The sequence below is a fragment of the Crocuta crocuta genome, unplaced genomic scaffold (assembly GCF_008692635.1).
Source record: "Crocuta crocuta isolate KB4526 unplaced genomic scaffold, BGI_CrCroc_1.0 scaffold72, whole genome shotgun sequence".
In the NCBI taxonomy this organism is placed as follows: Eukaryota; Metazoa; Chordata; class Mammalia; order Carnivora; family Hyaenidae; genus Crocuta; species Crocuta crocuta.
The window spans coordinates 4643631-4671463 of record NW_027529427.1 but is presented as its reverse complement, the minus strand read 5'-3'; the positions used below and the strand labels follow the sequence as shown (position 1 = coordinate 4671463).

The 27833-nt window shown below is 45.6% G+C and overlaps 1 protein-coding gene and 1 long non-coding RNA gene across 2 annotated transcripts in view; one reads left to right on the top strand and one right to left on the bottom strand.

Moving 5' to 3' along the window:
- The window catches only part of CCND2 (cyclin D2), a 31116-nt gene extending 17828 nt beyond the window's left edge, over window positions 1-13288 (top strand). The window contains exon 5 of the mRNA XM_077759171.1: window positions 7832-13288. Within this exon, the coding sequence (XP_077615297.1) occupies window positions 7832-7981 (150 nt within the window). The 3' untranslated portion in view covers window positions 7982-13288. The remainder of the gene's footprint in view (window positions 1-7831) is intronic.
- Window positions 13289-16893: 3605 nt separating this feature from the next.
- On the bottom strand, window positions 16894-27702 carry LOC144227520 (uncharacterized). The gene is made up of 4 exons (XR_013333948.1): window positions 27590-27702; window positions 26548-26615; window positions 25257-25330; window positions 16894-17090 (listed from the first exon to the last, which is right to left on the bottom strand). It is a non-coding gene; the product is annotated as an uncharacterized LOC144227520 (long non-coding RNA).
- Between the last annotated feature and the right edge of the window lie 131 nt (window positions 27703-27833).

Sequence of the window (27833 nt, the reverse complement as noted above, 5' to 3'; positions counted from 1 at the left end):
AATTAAAAAAAAAAAAACCCACCCCCCCCCCCGCCCCCAACCAAGCATGAGCAGAGGAGAATGTACAATCCATAGCACTTTCTCAGTTCACAGCTTGAGACCTCCATGAGTTCTGCTGGGTCTGTCCTCTGAAGCGCTGAGGCTCCGAGTGAAGGAAAATAAACGGACTGGATTTAGAAAGCATTAGCGTTTGGAGGGAGGCAAGTTTTGCTTCCTGAGCTCCTTTACCATTTCATGAGTCAAGAAGTGGGGTGTTTCAAGCACTTAACTCTCCATTCATTTCTGGGAGTGTTTATTAAAGGCTCACTTGCATTATGAGCAAGGCCTGGATGGAACCGAGGTAGAAATGGGGGCAGCCGGGTCGTGCATGGAGAATAAGAGATAATGTTCCTGGCCTGAAGGAACTTAGCGATCATATGGCAAATCAAGAGTGAAACATGCAAAATCCTAGCAAATTAAGATCATAAGGAAATGAATGCTAAAGTGTTAACTCTAAATGCAGTAGGAAATTACCCCAGAGGAAGGAGCTCACTAGGCCTAATGTAAAACACAGGCCTCCTGGCAGAGTCCACTTGGCGACAGAAAATGTCCTTGGAACAGAGAAACAAAATGTGGTATGTGTTCTCCTTAGGTGTGTTCTTCTTAGTGAGTGCAGTGGAGTATTAGTCAACCTTACAAAGGAAGTGAAATTCCGACACAGGCTACAACATGGATGAGCCTTGGAAACATGCTCAGTGAAGTAAGCCAGACCCAAAAAGACAAAAATCTATGAGTCCACTTCTATGCGATACCCAGGGTAGTCAAGCTCACAGAGACCGAAAGTAAAATAGAGGTTACCAGGGCCCCAGGGGGAGGGAGGAAGAGGAGGTTATTTAATGGGTATGGAGTTTCACTTTGGGATGATGAGAAAGTTCTGGAAATGGAGAGTGGAGGTGGTTGCACAGCAAATGAACATACTAAATGCTACTGCATACCCGAAATCGGTTCCGATGGTAAATGTTACACGTTCAGCTTATTTTGCCACAATTAAAACACACACATGCGCACGCGCACACAGTGCTCTCAGATCCACACTGTGAGATGCCCACAGGTTTGTGTTGATTGAGCTCTCCCACGGAGAAGTCAGGTACACAGCACCACGTCTTGCTACACGGGCTCCGGTGAGATAGGACAGACAAGAATCAGGAAATGTGACCTGTCACCCTGGAGTCCCCGCAGTTGTGCGCTCGCCCCGTGCACCTTGTTGTTTGTGACGTCTTCAAGTTTATGGTGTTCTCCGTCCATGCGTTGTCAGGGATCCGACTGCTGAGAGTGCATCCGAGACAGCCAGGCAGGCTTCTCTGCCTCCCTGGCTGGCGGCAGAGAGCTCCGATAGCAGGGACCCGTGCGGCTCTGAGAAAGTTGCTCTTTGTTGCTCCCTCTGGTTGCCAAAATAAACCGGAACGCTTCATTCCAAAGAGAAAGCTGAGTGAGAAGCCTGACAGTTTTACAGGGAATAAAAGTCTCAGAGGGTGGTATATTTTAAGTACTTTTTCCTTCCAGTCATAAGTGTTGCTAAAAACAGACGCCAGCCAGCGAGGCAGGGCTGGCTTTGGGGGAATGTCGACCAGGCCTTCCGTTGCCAGGGGTGAGTTCGAGAGGAGGGACCGAGCGTCCTGCTTCCCCGGTGAACCTTTCCCGGCTTCGCCCGGCAGACTTCGGGCTCCTCTTCCGTCCCCTCCGCGCTCCGCTCGTACTTTGTGCCAGCGTTTATCTCTCTGTTCACTTGTCTATAGAGCCTCTTGAACAGGACCCAACTTTTACTGTGCTCTTTATCCAGAGCCCCTGGCAGAGTCTTGGGAATGATGCTGAAGAGAGGGAGGGAAGCAGGAAGGAAGGAACGGCGGACAAAGGCCAGGCAGATGGGCTTCGAGTGGGTTCCTAATTCTTTGGTCTCCCCAGGTCTTTTGGAAAGCCCGAGATTTCTCAGCACTAATTATATGTCAGGGTCCTGAGCAAATCACGTCACCTTCGCGTGACATGATTTTTACAAATTGCCTAATAGAAAGAGCAGAGCTTGGGCTCCCAGGCCATAATGATGCTGTGAAGCTATCCAGAGAGCTTTAACAGAATAAGACCTAGAGGCTAGTCACCTGGTCATTAAGGCCATCCTTTTCTACCTGGGTTACAGTGAAACTCTGTCGCATTCTTAAGTATCACCCTGAGAAGATTCTAGAATATCCCTTGCTCAGGGTCATCCTGGAATGTTAGGATCTGGGTTGTCAGTGAGCTATTAAAAACCCATCAGCTATGCTGTGGAAGAAGTCTCAGTTTTGGCTACGTGCTCTTCACAGGGTCCTCAGCATCGTCTTTTTGTTTTCCTTAGTGAGAGGCACCGACCCCTCCACAGCACACCTCCTAAAGGCCCCTGTATGACTGGGGCTCTGCAGACTTGACAGGACCTGTGTTCAAGAACCCTGTGAAGAGTGGCTGGAGGGGAGGCTGGGGTTTGGGAGGGGGACGGGATAGAAGTGGAGACTGATGTTTCCCTCTCCTGCTTTATTTTTTTCTGCAGGCCTTATTTGGTATGCAAGGAAATAGCCAAACAGCCTGTGAAGAAAGGAAGAATGAGATAGTTTCCTAAGTTGTCTCTGCCTGAGTTGGCCGCGGGTCTGGGGCTCATTCAGCCCTTTGTCCCCCTGTTGAGTGCAGTGCGTGTGTGGTGACAATGGAGTGATGCAGTTACACTGAGGGCTAATGCTAGGAGTTCCGTCAGCCCATTCATGGAGGCTGAGGAGGGTGCAGGGCGCAGAGCCCGAGCCAGCAAGCAGAGGAAGTCGGAGGCCCGTGTAACGAGCTGGAGATCACAAACACTGCTGTCAGGGCTCCGGGGCTGGAGGGGGGCGGGGGGGCGGAGGAGGCAGGGCCAAAGGAGGGGGCCTATCATCATCGAAGTTGGAGGTTTGCCCGACCTCCAGCACTGTGGAGTGCCACCTGTCCGGGCTGACAGACGAGCATTATGGCTTTCCTTTTAATCAGCTTAATTTGGGGCATCTTAACACAATGACTGGAGCTTTCGGAGGCTGCCGGAAAGCAGAGGTCCTCGGAGCCACCGCACTTTGCATGCACGTAGCATCTTTTCACTGGAGGCTCTGTTGGTTCCCCCCCCCCACCATGTCCCCCTCCTCCTTGGCCACTTGGGCTGTGACTCCCTCCTTTGGAGAGTCTCTGCCCTATATGTCTTTACTTAGAGCTGGGAAGAAGCACAGGGTGTCAGGGGAAGCAGTTCTGAAGCTGGAGGCTTGCCCATTTAAAGCCAGGCTTAGCTGTTAGCTGGATGTCACTGGGGGACAAGCAGGCTTCAGTTCCGTTCTCTAGCTGCAAAATGAGGGCATTTTGGCTGTCTGAGCTCCAAAAGCCCTTCAGACCCCCCAATTCCCCGATTCTGTAATCGCCTGTGCGTGTGTTGTCTCACAGTTCCTCCGCCCTTTGGAAATATCTGCTCTTCTCCGGCTTTGCTCTCTGTTCTTTCCAGGCCTTTAACTTGCCTCCCCTTTCGTTTCCTTCTCTGGGCTTGACCTTCCAGCCCTGCTGGAATTGCTGCAGGCAGGGTACCTCCTCCCTTCAGGTTCCTGCTTCTTCGACCCCAGGCCCATGCACCGCCCTGCCCTTCTGCTCAGGAGAGCAGGGGCTGCTTGGGCAGGAGTGGGGCTGTGTGGAGTCGGCACATCTGGCTGCAGGTAGTGGCGCCACCGCACATTTTCCTTTCCATCAGCTCACAGAAAGTCCTCATGCTCTTTGCAAGCCCAAGAAGGGCTCCCAACAACATGCCAAAGGCTGGTATTAAAATAGGGAGAGTGAGCTCTGTCTCCGGGAAGGGGGGGGTGTTGATTTCTCTGTTCCCACCATCACAAAGTAGACTGTACGTCATTTTTCCTCTGAGAGGCTCTTGCCCTGAGGTTTTTCATCTAGATGAGGATGGGCCCATCTGCAGTTCACATTCAAACTGGTAACTGCCAAGTTGTGAAGAAGGGGAACCTGGAGCAGGTTAGGCAGAGGTCCCAGAAAGCTTTCCAGGAGTGGGGAACGTGAGTGACCCCAGAGAGATGTAGCTTCCTGCCCTGTCCCAGCTGAATCTAGAAGAGAGCAGGGAATGAGGTTCAGGACCCCTCATTTCTGGGGTAACTGCTGTAGTCATTACCTAGCTCTTCCCAAGTAAGAGGTATCAAAGGTCAAGAGCTGGCCATCATCAGTAACAACTTAGATTAAAATTAAAACAGGGTTGAAGACAGTGTTTTATGTGAAAGCGTCCTCAGTTTATTCAGGAAAGCCTACACACGTGTTCTTGGCTGGAACTTCCATAAATGTGACACTTCCTATCTTGAAGTCCTGTGGCTCTAGTGTCCAGTAGGAGTGACCGTCAAATGTCCCAGCCTTCCCTGTAGGGTTTGTTCAGAACTGTTCTTTCCAGTTTCCGGCCACTGGAGGGGAAGACTAAATACCAGAAACAGTAGAAACATTGGTGACCCAAAAGGGAAGAAGACTCTGTATGGCCCGAAATCAGGCTCTTTACCTTTCTGGAGCTCTATCTCCCTCGTTTGGAGGACGATCTTAGGGATGCTTGGTGTGGCCAAGCATGCAGTGCTGATCATGGAAGCCTGAGATGGTCGTATGTTGGGGGTGGAAGGTGTGCTGACCCTGGTTACCTCCCTATGGCACCAAAATACAGCCTCTCAGGAAGGAATGATGGACAAGATTGGCCAGGAGGCGTGAGGTTTCCTTGGGGGGCTGGCGGGGGGCAAAGTTTTCTACACGAACTGGACATCAGGAAATCTTCACCAAGTGGCTGTGCCATGGGAAGCCCTGTTTTTAAAGAGGCCTCATTCCTGACACCTGACAGGCATTTCTTTTTTAATTTAATGGTTCAGAGCTATTGTCTGCCCCTTCCCTCTACTCAGTCAGCTGAGAATCCTGCCATCCTCTTTAGATAACAAAAGCTCGTCACTTGATCTTCGCTGAAAGGCCAGGAAGTGAGGATAACAAAAGCTTTTTACACCACACCTGCAACTAATATGACTGTATGTTAATTATACTTCAAATAAAAATAAATAAGTAAAAAACTCTTTATGCCATATGCTTTGGGTAGGATTTGTCTTCCATGGAGGTGAAGGGGTGGAGGGGTTCTGACTCATTCCCTGTGCGTCCTAGAAAAAAACTTAATTTATTTTTTTAGAGAGAGAGAAAGAGCATGAGCAGAGGAGAGCGGCAGGTCGGGGGAGAGAGAGAGAGAACCCCTGAGCGTGGAGCCTGATGTGGGTCTTGATCTCATGACCTTGGGATCATGACCTGAGCTGAAATCAAAAGTCAGACATTCAACCAACTGAGCCACCCAGGAAAAAGCTTTTAAGCATAACCTTTAACAGCTCCTGAAGGACCTCTGTAGTGGAGGGACCTCCTATAAGAACTGACTGGATTCAACTTCTTTTTCTCTGCAAGAAAAAAGAAAGAGGAAAATAGTATTAATTTAAATTCTGCCGCATTCTGCATTTCTGAATGAGGAGGGGACTGAAGGAGCCTGAGCTGTGAAACGGGGTGTATAAAGATGGTGATATGCCAACATGGCCCCTAGAACAAGTCAGCCCCTTCAGATGGTGCTCAAATGGCAAACAGAGAAACCTATTGCAGCTTTGGAAGGAATAGTGACAGAGTGGCCCCTGCTCTCTATGTCTGATGCAGGACCTTCCCAAGGGGCCGTAGACAGTGGTTTGCTGATGGCCATTGTTTGCCGTGTTTTTCCCCACACCAGCTTTGACTTTATGTAAGATCAGTTTTCTTCAAATTATAAGGCTTTACAGTGTTCAGAAACCCTCTACTGAAACCGAAGTGCCCTTAGAAACATTACGCCTTGAGGGGCACCTGGGTGGCTCAGTTGGTTAAGCATCTGACCTTGGCTCATGTCACGATCTCACAATTCGTGGGTTCGGGCTCTGTGCTGACAGCCCAGAGCCTAGAGCCTGCTTCGGATTCAGTGTCTCCCTTTCTCTCTGCCCTTCCCTCCCTTACACACTCTCTCTCTCTCTCTCAAAAACAAACAAACATTAAAAAAATTAGGAAACATTATGCCTTTGGCCTTCACCCGCTAGCATGTTGGGCGAGTGGTGGGTGACCTGGGAGCACAGCCCCTGGAGGCTGGGCCTTGGAGGAGGAGCCCAGGGAGGGTTTCTAGTCAGTAGTTTTGAGGGGTCAGACAGGGTGGAGGATGTGACCATGCCACAGAAGTTTGAGAGATGTTGCTGGGCACTTGGTTGCCAGTCCCTGAGTCTTCGGCTTGTTCAGGGTGGCACGCTGACCTGTGTGGCCGGGTTGTGTGTGTCTTGTGGCACACTCCTCCCGTGGCAGATGCACGGTGCTCCCTTCACCAGTCTGGAGCAGATGCTTCTCTGTACCACATCTTAAAGAAGTCTAAAGAATTCCTCCAGACCCCAGGCCTGGAATGGTCCTCACTCCATAATAAATGGTCATCATGTATTGAATTTAGGACCTTATGTATATGATCTCAGTTGACCTTTACCCTGTGAGCGTTTTTGATCCTTACTTTACAAGAGAATGAAATGTGGCCACTGCCTGCAAGTACGGTGTGTGGCTGCAGATATTACCCTCTTTTCATTTTTCTTACATTCTGGGTGATAGTTAGCTGTTATTCCTAACCTCCGTTTTTGTAAAAAGCTATAGTTTGAAATGTGGGATGGACAAGATAGGAATGGAAAATTTGGGAGGTATGGAAATCGTGTCCCTGAGTAGTTAGTTCCCACTATATTTTAGGTCTTTGGAAAATAATGACCATGCTTTTGTGCTTGGCATACAGTGACTTCCGGGCAGTGAAACTTGCACAGCGAAACAAACAGAAGGGAAGCATAGATTAAGCTGTGAAAAGGCCCAAGCAGAATCAAGTTAATGTATTTTCCATATGTACATGCTGCTTGAGTGCAGAAAAGCAGCCTTGCAGAGGAGAGGGGGGAAGATGTCTGGTAAGAACGATTTCCTTAGCTCACACCTGCTCCCCTTGCTGGGAGGAAGCAGTCCCTCCTTAGTGGCACCCGGGAGTTGCCCTGGCATTCCAACGCACCCCAAGGCTTCTAACAGAAGCTTCTGCCTGGGGCAAACTCACTCTGAATTTTCCCCACCAGATATAAGCTAATATCAAACAATGCTGCAAATTCTTACTTATTCCCAAATTGGACAGTTTAAGTGTCCGAAGTTTTGTAAACATTCTGTGTTGTATTTTTAGGAGAATTGAGGAAGGTAAGTAAGCAGGAAAACGGGGTTTTTTAAGAACTTAGACCTGGTTTATGTGAGTACACTTCAGTCCATTCTCTTCTTATCCATTCCTCCGGTGCTACCCTTGCCCAGTTCTGTAGCTGTCTGTGGTGCTGGCCTTCCCCTTTCTCTGTCACCCCCCAGTGTCCACAAGCAGAAAGCACCCAGCTGCACTTAGATTACCAGGTGCTGCGTGTCCGTAAATGGCTCATCATCTTAGCCAGATTCTCATGTGCACTTGACTCAGCCGGGCTCCTGCTAAAATATGGATTCTGTTTAGGTTGATCGGGAGTGGGCTTCGATTCTGCATTTGCAACGAGCCCCTAGGTTGTGCTAATGTGGCCGGCTGGGGACACTCCTTGGGGCAGTATGGTCCCACAGCGCTGTGGGGACACATCTCCTTTACTTCACATTTCTTACTACTGGGAAACAAGCATGCAATATGCGAGGCTTAAATTGTGTCGACTGTCTTCATAAATGCTCTGCACATTGTCAGTCTTGCTAACAGCTCTGATCTGACCCATTCTCCTTTTAGGACTGCCTCAAAGCCTGCCAGGAGCAGATTGAGGTGGTGCTGCTCAACAGCCTGCAGCAGTTCCGTCAGGACCAAGGCGATGGGTCCAAGTCGGAGGATGAACTGGACCAGGCCAGCACCCCTACAGACGTGCGGGATATTGACCTGTGAGGATGCAGTCGGGCCGAATGGGAGAGACATGTTCACATCTGCTCTCTCCTTCTCTCTGGTTGTGTTTTGTTCTTTATGTTTTAGGATGAAACTTAAAAAAAAAAAAAAAAAAAGAAAAATTCTGCCCCCACCTAGCTCATATTGAAAGATCTTTTAGAAGTGAGAGAAAAAGGTCCTATATAAACGGAATAACTAAAAGCATTTGGTGCCTATTTGAAGTACAACAGAAGGGAATCCCTTGTATATGCGAACAGTTATTGTTTGATTATATTAAAAGTAATAGTAAAATGCTTACAGGAGACCCTGCAGAGTAGCTATAGAAAATGTACGCCTGCAAATATGGGAACAAATTAGAGGAGGCTTTTTTTTTTCATGTTATGAACTAGCACATACGCACCCCTTTTAGGATAATTTCAAGGAACTGTGTGTGCCATTTATGGCGTCATTAGATTGTGAAGCAATGAACTCAAGAAAGAATTAGAAATAAGGGACACGATGGGGGAGGGAGGACAAAACAATCGGTCAGTGCGGTCGAACCATTTTGGATGTGGAAGCACCTTTGCTCTCAACCACCTGTTTGTCACCAAGTCAGGAGCATAGCTGAATCTCCAGTTGCGAACTCTTGCTGTCTACAGTAGCTGCTACCTAAAAGAGAGGTTTTATTTTGCCAGTCGGACACAGGTGATTGGGTCCTGGGTTTCACGTGTCTTTTTGACATCATGCTGCTTCTTGCAAACATGGTTCGTGGCAGACACCACTGTATTTTTATCAGAAGGGGCAATTTTGCTTTGGGCCATAACCAAAACTCCTATGAAATGGAGGCAGATGGAGACCGAGGGTGGGATCTGGAATGGAATCTTTTCTCTTAATGTGTTGAAGAGGGTAATGTGACCTTGGCATCCTTTATTAAAAAAAAAAACTGATTTTTGGTGCTGATTGGCATGTCTGGTCCACAGTTTAGCATTGTTATAAACCATTCCATTCGAAAAGCACTTTGAAAAATTGTTCCCGAGGGATAGATGGGATGGTTTATGCAAATCATGCTGAATAGACTCCTCCCTTGTCCTGTGCCCCTTCCCCTCTGTCCCCCAGTCAGGTGACTATTCACTTCTGGTATCCGACATTCTCTGGTACACAGTTCTGGTATCCCTACCAGGACTCAAGAGACACCCCTTTCCACCGACATCCCTGTCACAACATTCCTCCATAAAGCCTACAAACAAAGAGCTGTTACCATTTTGATGGCACAGAAGGATCTGAATTCCCACCTATATACTTCTCCTTTGGACATGGAAAGCAAAGTTATTGCTGGTGCAGACAGACAGCTGAATATGAATATCAGAATGTGGCATTGTGTTCCCTTTTCCGTTTTTTGTTAATTTCATTGCAAAGTTGTATTCAGCGTACTTGAATTTTTTTTTCCTCTCCACTTCTTAGAGGCATTCAGTTAGCAAAGAGGTTGGAGCAACAACTTTTTTTTTTTTTTGCACAATTATAATTGACAGGTAATGAAGCTATTAAAATATTTGCCTTTTTAAGTAAAAAAAAGAAAAATCAGAACAGGGCTGCTTTGAAGAATTATTTTATACACAGATTCTGCCTTGTTTCGTAGTATGAGGGTTGAAGATGGAGAAAAATCTAAGGGTCTCTTATTTTTCATTTTATTGTGTTCAGTTTTTTATTATTATTTTTTTTTTGCGCTGCTAAGAAGCTAAGATCATTCATTCTTATTCACATTAACAGTACCTAGCTGTAATGTTTCACAGAGTGTGCTGCTATTTTATAAACATTTTTATAATATATTATTTTACTGCTTAAATCCCAAGTCCTGAAGTAGATGGTTGAGATAGGAGTTCTTTGTACTGGAAACGCCCTTCCATAGTTTATTTTCTTCTGGTAGCGTATTCATGGTTGGTTTTTGTTTTGTTTTGGTTTGGTTTTTTTTTTTTTTCCATTTGGGTTTTTTTTTCTCTCTCTCTCTCTGATCACATTCTTCAAAGACAGACATTCTTTACCTCAGGTTTACTGGACAAAATCAATAGCTACAAAAGAAAATGATTCACATTTTTGTTTTCATAATACCTCACAGCCGCATAGTTTCTGCTTGGGAGCCGTTAGTGTGGGGAAAGAAGTCGGGGAGGAGGCTGCAAGCCCCTCTCAGTGGAGGATAGGGTGGTTTTGGCTCCTGGGTCTCACCCCCAGGGGCCTTTTCAGTTATGAAGGTCATCAGGCTTCCATTTTGACTCCGGTATCCTCATCATGATGGAAAAAATACAAATGAACCAAGGGATTTCCCTTCCTCTCACCACCCCCAAGACAGACATTCAGCACAAACCTTTATGCAGTGAACTAGGAAGTCATAATTTGCACTTAGTATCTGGAGACAGATTGAAAAGAATTCCGGCAGGCTATTTGGAGATCCTCATTTTGTGGCCCTTTTGTAAAGCTTATCTTGAAAGCTTCTCCTCTAGCTTTCCCTTTCCCTGACATGGACATCCCCATTGTAGGATAATCTCAGAGGCTTTTCTAGATCTGAATCTGTGGGCATGTGAATCTGCAGCATGCGGTATCTCGGGGCTTCCTTTTCTCCCACCTGTCTCGGACTGTGGCAGGCTGGCATGATGCAAAGCCAGCCCCTCTGCTGAGTGGCACTAAATGGTCTTCAGGTTGTAAATTGCATTGAATTGGCACGATTGGGAAAATAGGTCAGAGAAGTATTGGATTGGTAGTGGAAGGGAGGTGGAGAGGCTGTGTCTCTGCAGAGATGCCATTCCCGATGAGTCAGTCTCTCTTGAAGTATGTTTGGAAGGGTTCAGGATTTGGTGAGTTAGCATGACCCTAAAATTCTAGGGAGTTTCTGGTAGGGCAGTGGGTCATGAATTCTGAAGTTTTGGAGAGGAAAGCTGAGCAGCCAGTGTTTTGTCAAGAGCTCATTTTGCACAGGACACTCTTTGGGGCCCTGAGGAGTAACGCTGAACGGAAGGATGTGTGGTCCCTAAAGTCCTTGGGAGTCATAGAGCCTAAAGAAAGCGAGGTTCGAAGTCACTTAACAGTGACTGTTCCAAGTTCAAACAGAAGCAGCAAAGGAGAGAACCTGATGAATAAGGAAGGGAACTAGCCTACAGACTCCCTGTAGTCAGTAACTTCCCTGGGTGCCACTGGGGCTTTCTGATCTTTTTTCTCCTTCTTGCCTTCAGGGCCTGGTGTGATGGGAGATGTGGTGTGGCTGATTCGGAAGGTGCTAGGTTGTTTGGCTTTTCTGCCTGCTCCCTCCTTAAACAAAAGAAGGAAGCCTGGATTTGTTAAAGTAGTCAATGCCCTCTCCTTAGGTCTTGGTTTCCTTGGTAGGAGTTTTTATGTGAGGGAGTTCAGCTCTGCCCACGGATTTGTTTTTCCCCCCTTTCTCACCTCCCACAAATGGGGTTCCAAACCTATTCTGGTCTTTTTCTACTTTGTTGTCTACCCGTTCTTCCTCCTGTTTTTGGTTCTTTGGGGTTTTTTTGTTTTTTGTTCTTTTGGTCATTACTGTTACTGTTTTTCTCCATCATTGGGGGCTGAGTTGTTCCCCTAGCCTGCCAAATTGTATTCCCTCCCCTAGTTTGGCTAAATCCCCGGGGGGCAGGGGGGGGGAATCCTAGTATGCCAAAAATATATGCTAAGCATAATTCAATTCCATGCAGGTTCATAACAGCCAAGAAGCCCTGCAAGGTGGAAGCTGGGGACAGGTCCCTCAGTAGAATGTCTTCCCGTGTTGAGAGGAGGGCTCCTCAGAGCAGGGGGCTTGTCTTAGAGGAGGCTTTATTCTGGAACTGCCCTGGGACCCCACTGAAGAATTCATCATGTCTTAAAGCCAGATCCCCTTTGGTCTATATGCTCTGTACAAGAGGCTCTGTTCGGCTTCTCTTACCAGGCGGGTCAGGTAAAGCAACCCTCATACCCGTCCCTTCGCCAGCAGGATGGGCTCTGGGGGAGCTGTAGCCTTCCTGCGGTCTGGCACCCTAGGGGCCTTCCACACTGCCCCAGGAGCTCGGGGACGAGGTTAAAGAGCATTAGGCAGGATTGGATAACTTTCTCAAAGAGGGCGGGGGGAATGTTCTCTCCATGGGCCACAGGGGACAGGGCTGGGAGAAGAAATAGACTTGCACCTTATATCATGTAAATAATGATTTGCTAGTTCAAGAAGATAATATTGGTAGCGTGGGAATGGGAGGGAGGCATGGGGAGGAAGTCTGAGTAAGCCAGTTGGCTTCTAAGCCAAAAGGATTCCTCTTTGTTTATCTTTGAGACAGTCCAACCCTGAGTATAGCTTTAAAAGGGAAATTAGTGCTGAGATGGTAAAGTCCCCTTAAGCCAACAAACTGTAGCTATAGAATGAGTGCAGGCTTCTAGTGGTGTGGGCTCAGAGCAGTTTTTAAGAGCCACTCATGCTGTCGTCCGTTTGTACAAAATAGGGCAGAAAGATTCAGGAGGGTGTTTATGACTTTCTCGTACCACGTGGCTTTTCACGATTCTGGATTCTAAACAGCCCAGAACAGTCCTTTCAGCCAGACATTTGTGTGTCTCTGCTTTTAAACTTGGCTGGACTATCAGACCCGATTCTTGGCTCGGGTTTCAAGAAGCCATCGGCAACTGTATCCGTGCACACGGTAGCTGCAGCACATCTTCCTCTGCCTGCAGCCTACTTTGGGGAAAAAAGTGCCTTACTGACTGTAGCCATTACAGTGTCCAATGTATTTTGACAGGTGCCTGTCCTTTAAAAAAATTTTTTGTTTTGTTTTGTTTGTTTCTTTTAATTGGGTTTTGTTCCTACCATTGGCCGACTCTTAAATCCCCCAGCAAGTCACTGGGCCATTGGATTTTTTCCATTATGTTCATTACCCTTGTACCATGTACCTCAGATCTCTTTCTCTCTCAGTTACAGTTTCTCGTCTTGGACTTCTTTTATTATTATTATAATTTTTTTTTGCTTTAAAATGAGTGTGATGCCATATCGAGTCCATGTTATTCTCTCACAATGTACTCTATAAGAGGTGTGGGTGCTTATTTGGTCGGGATGCTAGCAAGTGCTAAAGTAGCGTGATCAGTATAAACAAAAGGTTTTTTAGAAAGTGTGGCAAAAAATGTTTTCTTGGTTATGATGGTGACATGGTATAGTCAGCTGCCTTTTAAGAGGTCCTGTCTGTTCAGTGTTAAGTGATTTTAAAAAATAATGGCCTGTTATTTTGACTAGCTTAAAGATGGATTTGCAAATGGTTTTGGATGCAATTAGGTTATGCTATTTGGACAATAAACTCACCTTGACCTAAATCGTCTGGCCACTTTGACTTATTTATAGACCAGCAGTCCTTGGAATAGAACATAGCTTTCTCACGTCAGAACTCTGGGGCAACAATTGGTAGTGGCATAAAACACAAACCTACATGTGTCTGTGTTAACGCTATACAAGGAATTGATGACCTTTTTTTCCCTTTTGGGGTCCCCGTGTAGCCATCTTACAAACTAGAAGCCTCAGCCTACCTTTCCTACGGCGGGCAAGTCCCTGCTATCACGACTGGGCTTAATCCCTCATTTTTTCCAGCTATTCACTCTTGATGTGAGTGAGCATCTCCTGCCTTAGGAAGTGCCAGAGGCCCTGGGTGCCATCTTCAGATTCTAGGGGTTATCTGGAGAACTCCACCTCTGTAGCTTTCTTGACTTCATTCTGCTACTCTTCGCGGCTCCCCACTGATTCCTGATTCCCTCTCCCAGGAGGACTGGCCATAGCTACCCTTGGGGTAGGGGAGGGAGGGGTGGTGAGGCAGAGCCTAGGAAGGGGGTGAAAGCGTCTGCACTCTGAATTGCCAGGCTCTGGTCCTAGCTGCTCCTGGACCGCAGCTCCTCAGACCAGCTTCTGAGGGTAATGCCAAAGGCGATGCCTTTGTGGACATTTTGATGTTGCTATGAACACTCATACTCTATAGATCCCTGACTCTTTCAAAGTGACTGGAGGCTGTTTCCAGTTTAATTCTGACCTGAGTTGCAACTGGTCATTGGGAAAGTCCAGACTAAGATACTGCCAGTTATTCTCCACTAACTCCACCTAACAGGATTTCAAATCTTACAAGGACCCTAGAAATTTCCCTTTGTCTCCATTCCTCCACTGATATTCACCATTCTTGGAGACCAGCGGGGATAACTTGTTTCTTGGGTTTCTGCGTAGTGGAGTCTATAAGGCCTCTTGGGAGCTTCCAAGGATCCCAGTTGCCACTCCTAACCATCCTTGGAATTCTCCTCTGCAAGACCTGTTGTACAGCCAGGTCCCTCCTTCCCACCCCTCCCCCATCTGTTTGCCCTGCAGTGTGGGTGCCTGTCTGTTACAGGACAACACCATTCCTTCCAAATGGCTTCCAGTAACACCAAAGGTTTCTCCCATTCAGAACTGTGGATGCCTGAGGGTGGCAAGGAGGAAGACAAGGCAGGCGCTACATTCCACACAGCTGGCTAGTGATAGATCCAAGGGCCCCTCTACAGGTTCTTCCAGAGCCATTTCATCCTCTGCTTGAAAAATGTCTAACCCAAAACAGAAGTGCCCTTTCTGAAATTGGAAGTTCGTGATGGAGTGAAGAACCAGAAATCCCAGGCCTTTTGTGCTCTGGTGACTACTTTTGTATTTCTTAGGACACTCCAAAGATCTGGAACTTTTATGCAGGACACGGACATAACTAACATCAGAATAAAATGTTCCAGTTGGCTTAGGAATATTCTCAACACACTGTCATGAAGCGAATAATCAAAACTGAATGGGGGCACTTGGGTGGCTCAGTTGATTAAGCATCCGACTTCGGCGCAGGTCATGATCTTAGTTTGTGAGTTCAGGCCCTGCGTCGGGCTCTGTGCTGACAGCTCAGAGCCTGGAGCCTGCTTTGGATTCTTGGTTTCCATCTCTCTGCCCCTCCCCTGCTCTCACTCTGTCTCTGTCCCTCTCAAAAATAAACATTAAAAAAAAAAAAGCCCTGAATATTGCACCAGACTATTTCTCCCTTGCTCTTACAGCAATAATGATGGCAAAAGCACTAGGGATGGTGAACGTGAAGGTCCAGCCTATCAGTAGCCAACATGTATGTGCAGGACCTACGCTGAACCTTCAAGGAAAAGCAGGAAAAAAAACCCATGCCTTGCAGTTAAGGAGCTTTCAGTGGAGGAAACAAGATACACGGCCAATAAGATTGCATGGAGCTCTAACAGCAAAGGCCAAGGCCTGTGGTGTGAATTGATGCCCCAGTGTGGGAAGGGACACTTTCTGGGATGGGACAGGTTTCCTCAAACAAATGAGTCTTATGAAAACACTTTTGGTAAGATGCAGCGTAGTCTGGAAACAGTAGAAACGACAGTTGGACCTTTTCCAAAAAATAAAGGGATGGGAAGTGAATGGGTAATGCACATTAAAAAATGAAGGGAAAATATTCAAAGAGCTTAAGAACACATATAATGAATTTGAAACGCCATAAACACAGATATCCTCACGAAACAGGATGAACTCGGTGACAGATACTGATTTGGGAGTCCTACCTACCCATTTTCTCCCAGGCTTAAAGAACTAAGGCTGGCACTCTGAGGATGACGGACTGGAGGGTTTCACACTCTGGGCTCTGGGGGACCCCCCAACACAAAGGAGGGGCAGAGTCTATCAGCTCTGACCCTAGGCTCAGTCCAGCAGAGCTGGGTGGCCTGAAAAAACAGCAAGACAAAATTCCACTGGCCCCTCTGACCCCACTTCAGTATCCACTGGAGCCTTGCATTTCTGCTTATCCAAAACATGGCTTCCATTTCGCTTGTGGTGATTTGCTTTGCCTCTGGCTTTAACTGGTCACCCCCATCCCTGACTACTCTCTGGCCTTGTAGGAATCGACATACAGATCTAAACACGCAGTGCTTCCTGGGAAATCCACTAGGTGGCACTAATACCACAGACAGGAACAACTTAGAAAAAGACACTTGTGTGGACAGGTGTGGGATGACTGCCCAGAAGGAACCCCTCTGTCTGGCCACCAGAGGGATCAGCAATTCCCTCACCTGCTTCTCCCTCAGTTACTAATACTACTTTCTGACTCCATCTGGCAGGGGCTGGTGTGATTCATGACTTCTGACTCTTTTCAGTGACTGGCAAACTGGCAGCCTGCAGACATATTTAGCTTGACTCTCACCATGATTTAAATTGCCTTGGACTTGCTTGCCAATGCAAGATGAGAGCTTTCATATAAAAGTTGGGATTTTAACTGCTCTTGGTAAATCCGCTTCCTGGCAACCACAGGCCTGAGGGACAATAAGGGCTGCAGCTGATGATGGTATAGCCCCTTTTCTGTCCCCCAGGACCCACTGAGCCTGATACACTCATTGATGTCACCTGCTTGTTCCCTACTGCATTTGTGGCTCCGCAGCCTAAAATGTGTCTGTCTTACCTCACTGCTATGATGCAGGACCCAGTAAGTCCCAGGTGGAACAGGCCTGGGATCCTTTGTCCACTTTTCTGCACCAAACAAAGACCTCTATGCCTCATGAGCCTTCATAATCGCCTTTCTCTCTTTATGGATATTTACTTATCAGATAACCAGGGGCTGGGCCAGATTTTGAAATTCCTTTGAGACCCCTGTGCTCAGTCCACACTAAGCGCTGCAGGTGGGCCAGGTGGACAGGGTTCAAGATACGCTTTTTCTCTGTTTTTGTAGTCTGTTTTCATTTCAGTGGTACCTCAGTGACCCTATGAGAAGATGCACCTGTAAGATTTTTAGATTTGTTGAAAAAGGACAGGGGCTCAATCAGAGGAGCATGTGACTCTTGATCTTGGAGTTGTGAGTTTGAGCCCCATGTTGGGTGTGGGGCATAAATAAATTTAGTCGAATAAATTAATTATTTTTAAAAAAAGGAAACACAAATACCATGGCTGTTTCAGTGATCCCGTCCATTAAAATGATGACTTTTTATCCCCTCCTTCCACATGTGGGGCTCCTGGACACTGCTCATTCCTTCAAGAGACTGTGTGGGGCTGGTCAGATACCAGGTATTCTGCACCAAACACTTCATTCAGCAGATGTTTCTTCAGCACCTGCTTTTCAGGAACGACGTCCCTGCACTAATGGCAGAAACAGATAAGTCACACAATGGCTGCTACTTGAGCGTCGTGGCAAAGAACATGGGGCTCTAGCGGGCTGCCTGCTCTGGAATCCCCATCGGTCACCCACTAGCTTTGTAGCCTTGGGCACAACACTAATCCCCTCAGTGAGTCTGTTCCCTCATCTGTGAAACGGGATGAAATAATAACAGTACCTCCTGAGTTACCTCATTGGAGCACTTCCACATGCCTGGCGCACAGCCAGAGCCTGAGGCACGGTAGTAGTCCTCAGGTTAAAGTGGCACGTGAGACACGCACCTCATTTGGTCTTTTGAAAACTTAATTTCAGACAGGTACCAATTGTTTAGCTACTCAACACAGACAGCATAAGCACCGAGATGTGGGAGACTTTTTAGGTAATTGGCATCTAAGTGCTTCTCATGAGATTTTAAAAGAGCTTTTCACCAGCATCCTATGTAATCCTCATAACACGTATGCATTTGAAACTTCATTTTGTAGCTAAGTGACTTTGGGGTCATACAGCTCACAGTGAGGAATCAGAGTAGGACCAGAACCCAGATGTGGCTCACTTAGATATCACGTTCTCCTGCCACGCTGGGCTGCTTGACTTATTTGTGTTTTGCTTACTGAGGATTGAACTGAGAGAGTGAGGCTTTCAGCTGAGGTGGGGTGGATTGGATGATATCATTTGTTGAAATCACCAGATGGAATGTCACCTTCAATGAAGACAAGGTCCAAGAAGAAACGGGCCTGACAGTCTACAGAGGAGAAATTTTTGGTAGATTTATACCCTGGAAGTAGCATTTTCTTTCCCAGCATTTTGGCTTGCTTCTTGGTTATTCTTCACAGTGATTCTGTTCAGGTTCCTCTCAGTACACACAGTTTATAAAGGTGCAGCCATTGCAATTGTCAACCCCAATGAGGAGCTCACAGGAGCAGGAGTGCAACTGTTTTTCCCTAAAACTAGTTTTGACCGGAAGACTCTGCCTCTCACACCACTCTCAGTGTGCTCTCTCTCTTCCCACGTTTGCATTCTCGTTTGGGTTTGCCTAGCCCCAGCACTCAGGGTGCGGTGGAGGGGCAGGGTGGAAGTGTGATCCTGAGGCCTCCAGTTGAAGCCTGCAGAGCCCCTTCGGGATCAATGATTTTGCATACAGAGGTAAGTGAAGTCTCAAAGTCTTGGTTGATATTTGTAGCCATTAAACATTTTTAAGTGTGTGAGCATTGGCCACTCCCTTGCCACCTTGTTATCCGCTTACAATGAAAGCAAACCTTGGACTAAATTTTGCAGCACATCCATACAATTAGCAGACACACAGAGGCCTAAATGCTTTATGCCTTCTGTCCCCTAGTGCTGTAACAGCACAGGGCTCTGTCTCTACCACTACCTTGCACGAAGGTTTCATTCTTCTAGGTAAATGTTCCAAAGGTAGGTTTATCTTACCTTTAGAATCAACAAAAGGAACTAGAAGGCCTCCTGATCCTAACAGAAGGCTGTTTAACATATGAGGGTTCAGGCCAGTCTCTCTAGATCCCTAGTCTATTCAGAGGTGAGGAGTGTCTCTGAGATGTCTTCAGGAGGCGAATATACCTATTTGGATTTCAGTGAGGCCCGTAACTTGCACTGTTATAGTTGTCAGGCTGCTATTTTCACCCGTACAACCTTGTTTCTGAAATTCAGGATACTACTTAACGTATCCATTATCAGTCAAGATTCAGATAACTGAAGTTCTTGTGGACTATGGCTCTCCTGATTAGGATACCTGTGAACCAGGGGCACCTTGGTGGCTCAGTTAAGTGTCTGACTCTTGATTTTGGCTCAGGTCATGATCTCATGGTTTGTGGGTTCGAGCCACACATGGGGCTCTGGTACTGACAGTGCAGAGACTGCTTGGGATTCTGTCTCCCTCTTTGTCTGCCTGTGCCCTGCTCTCTCTCTCTCTCTCCAAAATAAATAAATGAACATTAAACAAACAAAAAAGGATACCTGTGAACCATCCCTGGATTATACATCCGTGATTAGGATGTGTTATGAACTGAATGTTTGTGTCCTCCCCACCCCCAAATTCATATGTTGACTCTTAATCCCCAGTGTAATGGTATTGCAGGTGGGGCCTTTGGGAGGTGATTGGGTCATGGATGGGATTAGGGCCCTTGAAAGAAGAAGCCAGAGGGCTAGCTAGCTCTCTCTCTACCTCGTGCAGATACAAAGAGAGGTGGGCAGTCTGCTGCCCAGAAGAGGGCTCTCACCATAACCTGACTATGCCAGCACCCAGCCCAGGACGTCCAGCCTCCAGAATGGTGAGAGATAAACCTGCTGTTTAAGCCACCACATCAGCGGTGTTCTGTTACAGCAGCTGGAGCCAACCAAGACAGAATGCTCGTGGCATCTGGGTCATAGCTTACCTGAATCACCCACACAGGCCACATATTCTGTAATGTTTAAAGACGATTACTAACATTGCAACTGGGCCTTTCTTGGTGACTTTTTTGCTGCTCTTGGATGTAAAAGACATACTCTGCTGTCCCCACATGATGCTGGGGCTTAGAACCAAAAGATTATTGGAGGCTCTGTCCAGAGCACTGCACAGCCACCACTTCTCTGGGGGTCTCCTCCCCAGACCAGGGAAGCTCCTCCTGGGAAAGGAGCATGGGATCCTTTCCTCTCAAGCCCCAAAACTTATGTCATTTGCAAAATCACATCACCACGGGGTGTCTGGGTGGCTCAGTCGGCTAAGCCTCTGACTTTGGCTCAGGTCATGATCTCACGGCTTGTGAGTTCAAGCCCTGCTTTGGGCTGGCTGCTATCATTGCAGAGCCCATTTCTGCCCCACCCCCCCTTCCCAATTTGCTCTCTTAAAAATAAATAAAAATTAAAGAATTAAAAATAATTTAGGGGTGCCTGGGTGGCTTAGTTGGTTAAGCGTCCGACTTTCGCTTAGGTCATGATCTCACGGTTCGTGGATTCGAGCCCCGCGTCGGGCTCTGTGCTGACTGCCAGCTCGGAGCCTGGAGCCTGTTTCAGTCTGTGACTCCCTCTCTCTCTGACCCTCCCCTGCTCACGCTGTCTCTCTCTCTGTCTCCTAGAAATAAATAAACATTTTTAAAAAATAATAATAATTTAAAAAATCACATAGCTAGTTTGTCCCTATATCTCAGGGACCTACCAATATGGAGAATCTTTCTCATTCAGGGCAGGGAGGCTTCTCATCACCTTTGCTTAAACCCTTATTTATGTCAAGATTACTTTCATTATCCTATAGGGGAGAGATTCTTTGCCTAGGTTCTTCATTGTCACTTTCCCTTCCCTGAAAAAGGGGACACAGGATAAAGTACCAAAAAACGCAGGGGACAAATACTGGAGGAAAAACACTGAGTACAGTTTCAAAAAATATCATCCTACCAGGGATGTAGGAGCTGGGGGCCCTGCAAGGGTCCATGACACTCTTAGGTTAGGGTCACCCAGCAGGGGAGGCATTGAAGTGGTCCAAGAATTTGGGGCTTCTGCAGCTTTCCATCCATGGCTTAGTTCAATGATCCTCTGGGCATCTTGGTTAATACTTTCCTGGAAGGTCTTAATGCCTGAGATATTCTGTAAACAATCATTCAGGAGCACCTGGCTTGTTCAGTTGGAAGAGCATGTGACTCGATCTTGGGGTCATGAGTTTGAGCCCCATGTTGGGCACAGAGATTATTAAAAAGGAAGAAAAGACAAAGCAACCATAACTTACATTTTCCACACATCTCTGTAAAATCAAAATGAAGACACTATGGAAAATTTGCTTTCACATGGCATTTTCCCCTGCCTTACTTGCTTCATATACTACATCTTTCCAGATACTAGGGCCAGGAGATCAGGATTTTAGGGTCCTAAGTCTTCTCTTTTTCTTAGCATTCTGTCCAGGCTGTGGCAAAAGCAAGAGCCTTGGTCTTACCACTTGCCACCTCCCTGGTACTTCCTATCTGCCTGGAGTGTTACTGACTGTACCATACATTTGTATGTTTCATACAGACTGTCAGATGTATTGTGGCGGGGAGAGTCAGGGTGCTGTAGTGGAAAGAGTCTCACTTAAGCAGGAAGATCTGCCTTTGAATCCCAGGGCTGCCACTGTATGAGCTCTGAGACTGCTTGTTCCTTTATAAAATAGGAGACCCTGCTGGATTAAGAGGATTAAGTGAGGCAGTCTGTGTAAAGTGTACTACACAGGAAGAACAAGAATGGGCCAGTCCGATACATGCAAACACATCAATACTGTGTGAATTGTTTTTAAAGGTGTTATATATGCAAATGTTAATTTCCCAAAAGGCCAGCATTGGAGGGGGGAATGTTGTTTTTCTGTGGATCCCGGTGGGGAAGACTACTCTTGATACCATAGCAGCGAAATGGTAAGCATTTATAACCTTCACTGTATCCACTTCGTGCTGCTGTTATTCTTCCAACCAGCAATGAACTTGGGCATGGAGAGGGTTCTTTTCCCCACTAAGTGACAAGCTCAAAGGCAAGGCATGAAAAGGGATTAGTGGATACATGTATTCAAATAAAGGGGAGTTCCCCACAAGCACGTCAGGCTGAGAAGGCATCCTTCGACTGTCCATCAGTAGAAAAGCTATTTGAGTGACAGATATGATTTTTTTGGAACGACCGATAATGGAGAACTATGCGTGACAGATGTCAGATGCTGGCAGAGCGGCTGCCAAAACAAATCTCCCTCCACCTTCAGACATCAAGCTGATGGAGGACTGGGCACAGTTGGACTGGCAGCCCCTTCTCACTCGGATCATCGGTCCCATTATTATTTCTCAGTTGCTGGACAAAGCAGATGGTTTACCATGTATTTGTGATTTTGTGTTGGCCTAGAAATTCTGTTTTTCCATCAGGGTACAGCATGTAATCAATTATGACAGTGGGTGGTGCAAGGAAATCCCTGCCAGTAAAAGTCCAAGACTTTCTCTTTTATTAAATTTGCATAAACCACCATAATTTCCAACTTGAAAGCAATAGTGGGACAAAGCAAAGTAGTGTTGTTAGAAATAACTTGGGTAATTGCAAAACCCCAATTCTCAGTTGGTCCCGGAGCCTCTCCGTTTTTACTGATATCTCGTGTCAGGTTTTTGTCCATTTTTAGTCTTAAAATTTTTCTGGTCTCTCTCTATTCTGGTCTTAAAGAACTTTATCTTAGAATCATAAAGTGACATAATCAGAGCCAAAGTCTGTAAAAGTAAACAGAATGAATACCAAGAATGCACACACTCATCAACTCAGATTTCTTTTTGAATATTCAGCTCTACTCTATTAAATGGTAATAATACCAAGTTGGCTTGCCTTAGCATGTGAGTGGCTACATAATGAGAACAATATACACATTCTCTTTCATCCACCCTCTGAATAATTTTCTTTGTGAAAGACTTCTCGCGTTTATTTACGGAAAAAAAATCCTTTAGTTATAAAACAGCACAAGCATTTTTAACATTATAAATATTGCCTAGAGAAACCTTTGACAGGAATAACATGTTTTTTCTTGTCTTTTTTTAAGTGCCTGTATTTTTTCTTATAAAATCAGGCTCACAGTGAATAGTTTTCTTTCCTACCCTTTGTTTTCTCCCATCTATTCACCTACTGGGAATGTTACCATATTATTAGATATTTTTTATGAACATGATTTCCAATGATTCAGGCAAATATTGACTGAGTTCCTAAACTGTGTCTGGCATTGTTCTAGGCACTGAAGACATGAAAAAGAACACAATAGTCCCGAGCCTCAAGGAATTTATGTTTTAGCAGAGACAGGCGATAAACCTGTAAAAACAATAAATAAGTGAAATAGTTTCAGATAAAATAGGATGATAGATGGTGACGGGCAGGCTACTTTGCTTGAGGGAAGCCCTCTTGATAGGTGACTTGAGTTAGGATCGGAAAGCTGAGAAGGAGAGAATCATTCAAATGCCTTGGGAAGGATCTCTGTAAGCAGAAGGAACACAAAATGCAAAGACCCTGAGACAGGAGTGAGCACGTCATGGTCTAGGAACAGAGAGAAGCATTATATCTGGGGCTCGGTGAGGAGGGGGAGTGAACAGGGAAATGAGTCTAGAGATCTAGAGGGGCCCAAGTCACTTTGGCCTTGTGGGAGTTGGGTAAGGAGGTGGGACTTTATTCTAGTGGCAATGACTCCATTAGAGAACTTTCCAGCAAGGGGCTGGCACGATGTGATTATAAAGACATCACTTTGGCAGCTGAGGAGGAGATGGTGTATGGTGTACAGGAGCACAGGCAGCAGAGCTTTGTTAACAGGCTCTCACAGTCATCCAGACAAGAGACAACGAAGCTCAGCACAGGATGTAGTAAGTTCCTAAATTGTGATGAAGAGGGAAGAGTGATGGACTCAACACATAACTTGGTGATAAAGCCCACAGAAAAAAAATTTTTTTTAAGTTTTATGTATTGACTTATGAAGATGTGAACAACACAATAAACTCAATTAGACATGCAAAGAACTTTGCATTCAATAATGAGTGAACCCACATTTTTCCCGAGCACACATGGGACATTTGTACAAAATGACCATGGACTAGTTGACAAAATGGGTCTTCACAAATTTCAAAGACATAGATCTTAAAAGATCTTGGAAATACTGTAGATCTAAGTCTATAACTTTTAGTCTTCATCTCAGAATAAGACAAAAAACTTATAAACAAGAAGAATAGAAATTTCACTGACTCCTATTAACCAGCAGGCCAGCATTGGGTACCAATATAATTAATTTCACCCTTAATGCTATTGTTGAAAGTATTTAAGTGCCCAGGAAACTGATGCCAACCCATGCTCTCTTTCCTCCCCAATCCCGCATTCTGAGTAGATGAAGCCTTTTCACACTTGGCACATCTTTAGTGAAGACTATAATTAAATCTTTATTTGAAAACATGACTAAAAGTCCAGCACTCCCTGCATTACAGAGCCTACAGGAATTTGTGGTGAATTTGATGGGAAATGTTAGGTTAAGGTGAAGAATCACAGATTACATGGGCAACTGGTTGTTTCCATGAGATAAGAAAAACTTGAGGAGGAGTGAGCAGTCTTAGAAGACAAACCTTAAAGATGCTGTGTGGACAAAGTTAGCCCAAGAGGCCCATTGGAGATCCAAGTGAAGATGCTGGGTGGGTAACTGGACAAATGTAGGTAGAGATAGGGGGAACTTGTAGGCTGGAAATATAAATAACATCTATACACTGGATAGGATCACCTAGGAGACTGCATAGTTAAGGAAAAAAGAGTTAAGGGAAGAATCCTGGGATATGTCAACATGCACAGTATTCATGCACTGTCCGCTTGCAGGCATTTATGTGTTCCCCACATTTCCCATCACATTTGCAGTTAAATAGGGCCATAGCTCTGGACAACGCATGGAGGAAACATCTCGACTGGTTCAAGACCTTCATTTGTTCTCCTTTCCTACCCCAGGAATCATGAATCTATGTGTTGGAACTGATGTCTGTCAGCCATAATCCCTGAGTGACTATGTGGAACAAAGCCCCTTTCTGATCCATGTTAGACATGTTACATGACAGAGAAACTATTATGTGTTAAGCCATGGCAAACCTCAGGGTTAATTTGTTACCTCAGTGTACCTTGGCACATCCTAATTCAGAATTCTGTCATATGCCATACTATAACGAAGCACTATTTTTCATTTTAAAAAAAGGGCATCTGCAATTTGATAGGTTATTTCAAACTTCTAGCTAAACAAAGTTCAAACAAGCTCCCTGGTCATTTGAGAAGCTGAGGAGCAATTCCAGAACTGCTGAGTGAATAATGCAAGATTATGTCCATTCTTTCTAATATCCTCACCTCTCAACTGTTTTCTTTTTCTGATTCTTAGTTTATGAAACATTCTTTTTATGCACATTTCTTGGAAAATTCTTTATGTTAATATTGGTGCTTTATAATTTTCTTTCTCCTAAATTATTACTCTTCCATCGTATCAGCTAATTTTTTAGATGTATGATTCGTTTGACAAATTGATCATAACAAACCTCATTCATTCATTTAGCAAATTTTAATTCAGTCCCTATAGTGTTTTAAATATTTTGATAGGAGCCAGGGAGATAAAGAAACACAGTCAGTACTTACCTTCAGATGTATAGTTTTGATACCACCTGGAGCATACTTACCTGGGGTCAAACTCAGTTTTGAGATCCTGATGGATGGGAAGTTAGTTAGCCTCTATGTCCCTTAATTTCTTCACCTATAAAATAAAAATAATAATTCATACCTTGCAGAGTTATTGAGAATGTTAAATGAAATAAAGTGGAAAGCTGTTTTTAGTCAAGCTTTAGAAATGTACTTAGACTACCTTAAAGAGAAAGAGGTTTTATTGTAAAAATAGAACCTTCAAAGTATCTGGTACTATGGCAACATGTGTGGCTAGGGACCAGGTAGTCTCTGCATTACACACTTGTGTCTACTTCTGTCTATGTGTTCAGTTTTCTTCCATTACCTTTGCTTGTTCTTACTCCTAGTCTGTAAATCTGTTCTCAAGCTTGTATTATTTGTGGTTTCTGTTTCTTCATAGCTTCAGTCTGCATACTGCCTCATAGCTTGATCTTATGGTATCTCTTCATTCTTTCTTTCTCTTTAGCCCTCACATACAACTACCTAATTAATTTCCTTTTTATAGTTCAAACTTCCAGGAGAATCTGTTGGACCACTTCATTCATTCAGGGATTCAGAACATTTATATGAACTATCTACTATGAGTAGGCAGTGTACCCCCATGATAATTTGGGCTCCCTTTTAGAACTCTCTGAATTATCCCTCCCCTCTCATTCTAAAAATGCCTGTTTCCCTGGGCGCTTGTTAGGGATGCTGAATTTGGCCCCCATTTCCAATCTCCTAAATCAGAATCTTCATTTTAAGAAGATCCCCAGGTGATTTTTATGCCCATTCAAGTTTGAGAAGCACTGCCTTAAAGTTCTAGTTTTCAAAGCTAGCTGGACAGTAGAAACATCTGGGGATTAAAAGAAAAAAATTACTGATGCCTGGATCCTTCCTGCAGAAGTTCAGATTCAATTTTCTGGGGTGTGGCATTCAAAAGGTGCTAGATGATTCCAATGTGCAGGTAGGTTTGAGAATCTGAACCAGTCCTGTGTCACCACTGACCAACTGTAAGCCTAGAATAATTGCTTAGTTTCTCTCCAGGCCAGATTCCTTGTATCTGAAGTGAAGATACCCTTGTCTACCTCAGAGTTTTTCTGAGGGCCAAATGTGATCACACAAGTGAAACTTTTGAAATGTGTGCCTATAAATCCCATGCATCACTTAAGTTCTCTAAACTCATCTTCTCATATATAACTGGGGAGAAATGCATTATCATATATTAGAAGTAACAATGCATGGAAAACAATGTAAAAAGTTAACATCATTAAGCTTGGTCATTGTATAGCTCATATGAGTAAGCTTTACCTGTTATCCCACTTTATTTATCATGGAACTGAGAGAGAGGTTAAGTAACTCTTTCAAGACCCCGAAAGCTGTAAAAGAAACATTATTCATCAGATGCTCTTAAAAAAATGACAAGGGAGGGGCATCTGGGTGGCTCAGTTGCTTAAGTGCCCGACTTCAGCTCAGGTCATGATCTCACATTTCGTGGGTTTGAGCCCCATGTGGGGCTCTGTGCTGACAGCTCAGAGCCTAGATGGAGCCTGCTTCATGGATTCTGTCTCTCTCTCTCTCGTTCGCTGCCCCTCCCCTGCTGGTACTCTCAAAAATAAATAAAACATTTTAAAAATTAAAGAAAAAAAAAGGATGGGGTAAACTTAAGACCATTTTAACTTGGGTCAAGACTATTGCAATGTGGCAGAGAGCCTGAATTCAGCTCGACGTACAACAGGGACCAATAAGGGTTTATTGCCAAGGGTCCTGGAGAGGGAGGGAATGGAAACTTATTAAGAGGAAGTTGGTTAGATATCAAGGTTGAGGGGGAGGAGGATCTCCATTAAATACCAAGGTGGGAGGAAGAGGAGCTTGAGTAGATACTAAAGGTGAGGTAAACCAGCTTCGCAGGAGCCTTTGGTAAAACCGGGCTCAGCAGGCCAAGTATGAGGCCTAGTCTAGAAAAGCGCTCAAAAAAAAATCTGACTGAAGTTTGCTGCAGGAGTGCGTCTGTGGAGGGGCAGGCGGGGAGAGAAACTAGGTGGGTCTAAGTCCGCAGACCTTGCTGACCCTACAGCCCCACTGTTACAGGTTAACAGTAAAACTCCATAGGGGCGCCTGGGTGGCTCAGTCGGTTGAGCGTCCGACTTTCGCTTAGGTCATGATCTCGCGGTTCGTGGGTTCGAGCCCCGCGTCGGGCTCTGTGCTGACTGCCGGCTCAGAGCCTGGAGCCTGTTTCAGAGTCTGTGTCTCCCTCTCTCTCTGACCCTCCCCTGCTCACGCTGTCTCTCTCTCTCTCCTAGAAATAAAATTTTTAAAAAAATATTTAAAAAAAAACAGTAAAACTCCGTACAACCCAATGTGTCTGGCGCTGTACACCCCGGAAGGAAGAGTACTAGCCGCATTCCAACTTCAAATGAAATCAACTCCACATCCGTGCGCTGGCTCCTTCCTCTCTCCCGAGTCTCCAGGATCCAAACTTGCCCGGGCAAGAACCGCCTCCACTGCGGACTGTGGGGCGGGCCCCGCACGCACCTGCCACGCGCCAATCGTAGGCCTGCGCGCAGGGGCGCAAGCGCCACGGCCCTGGGCGGGGC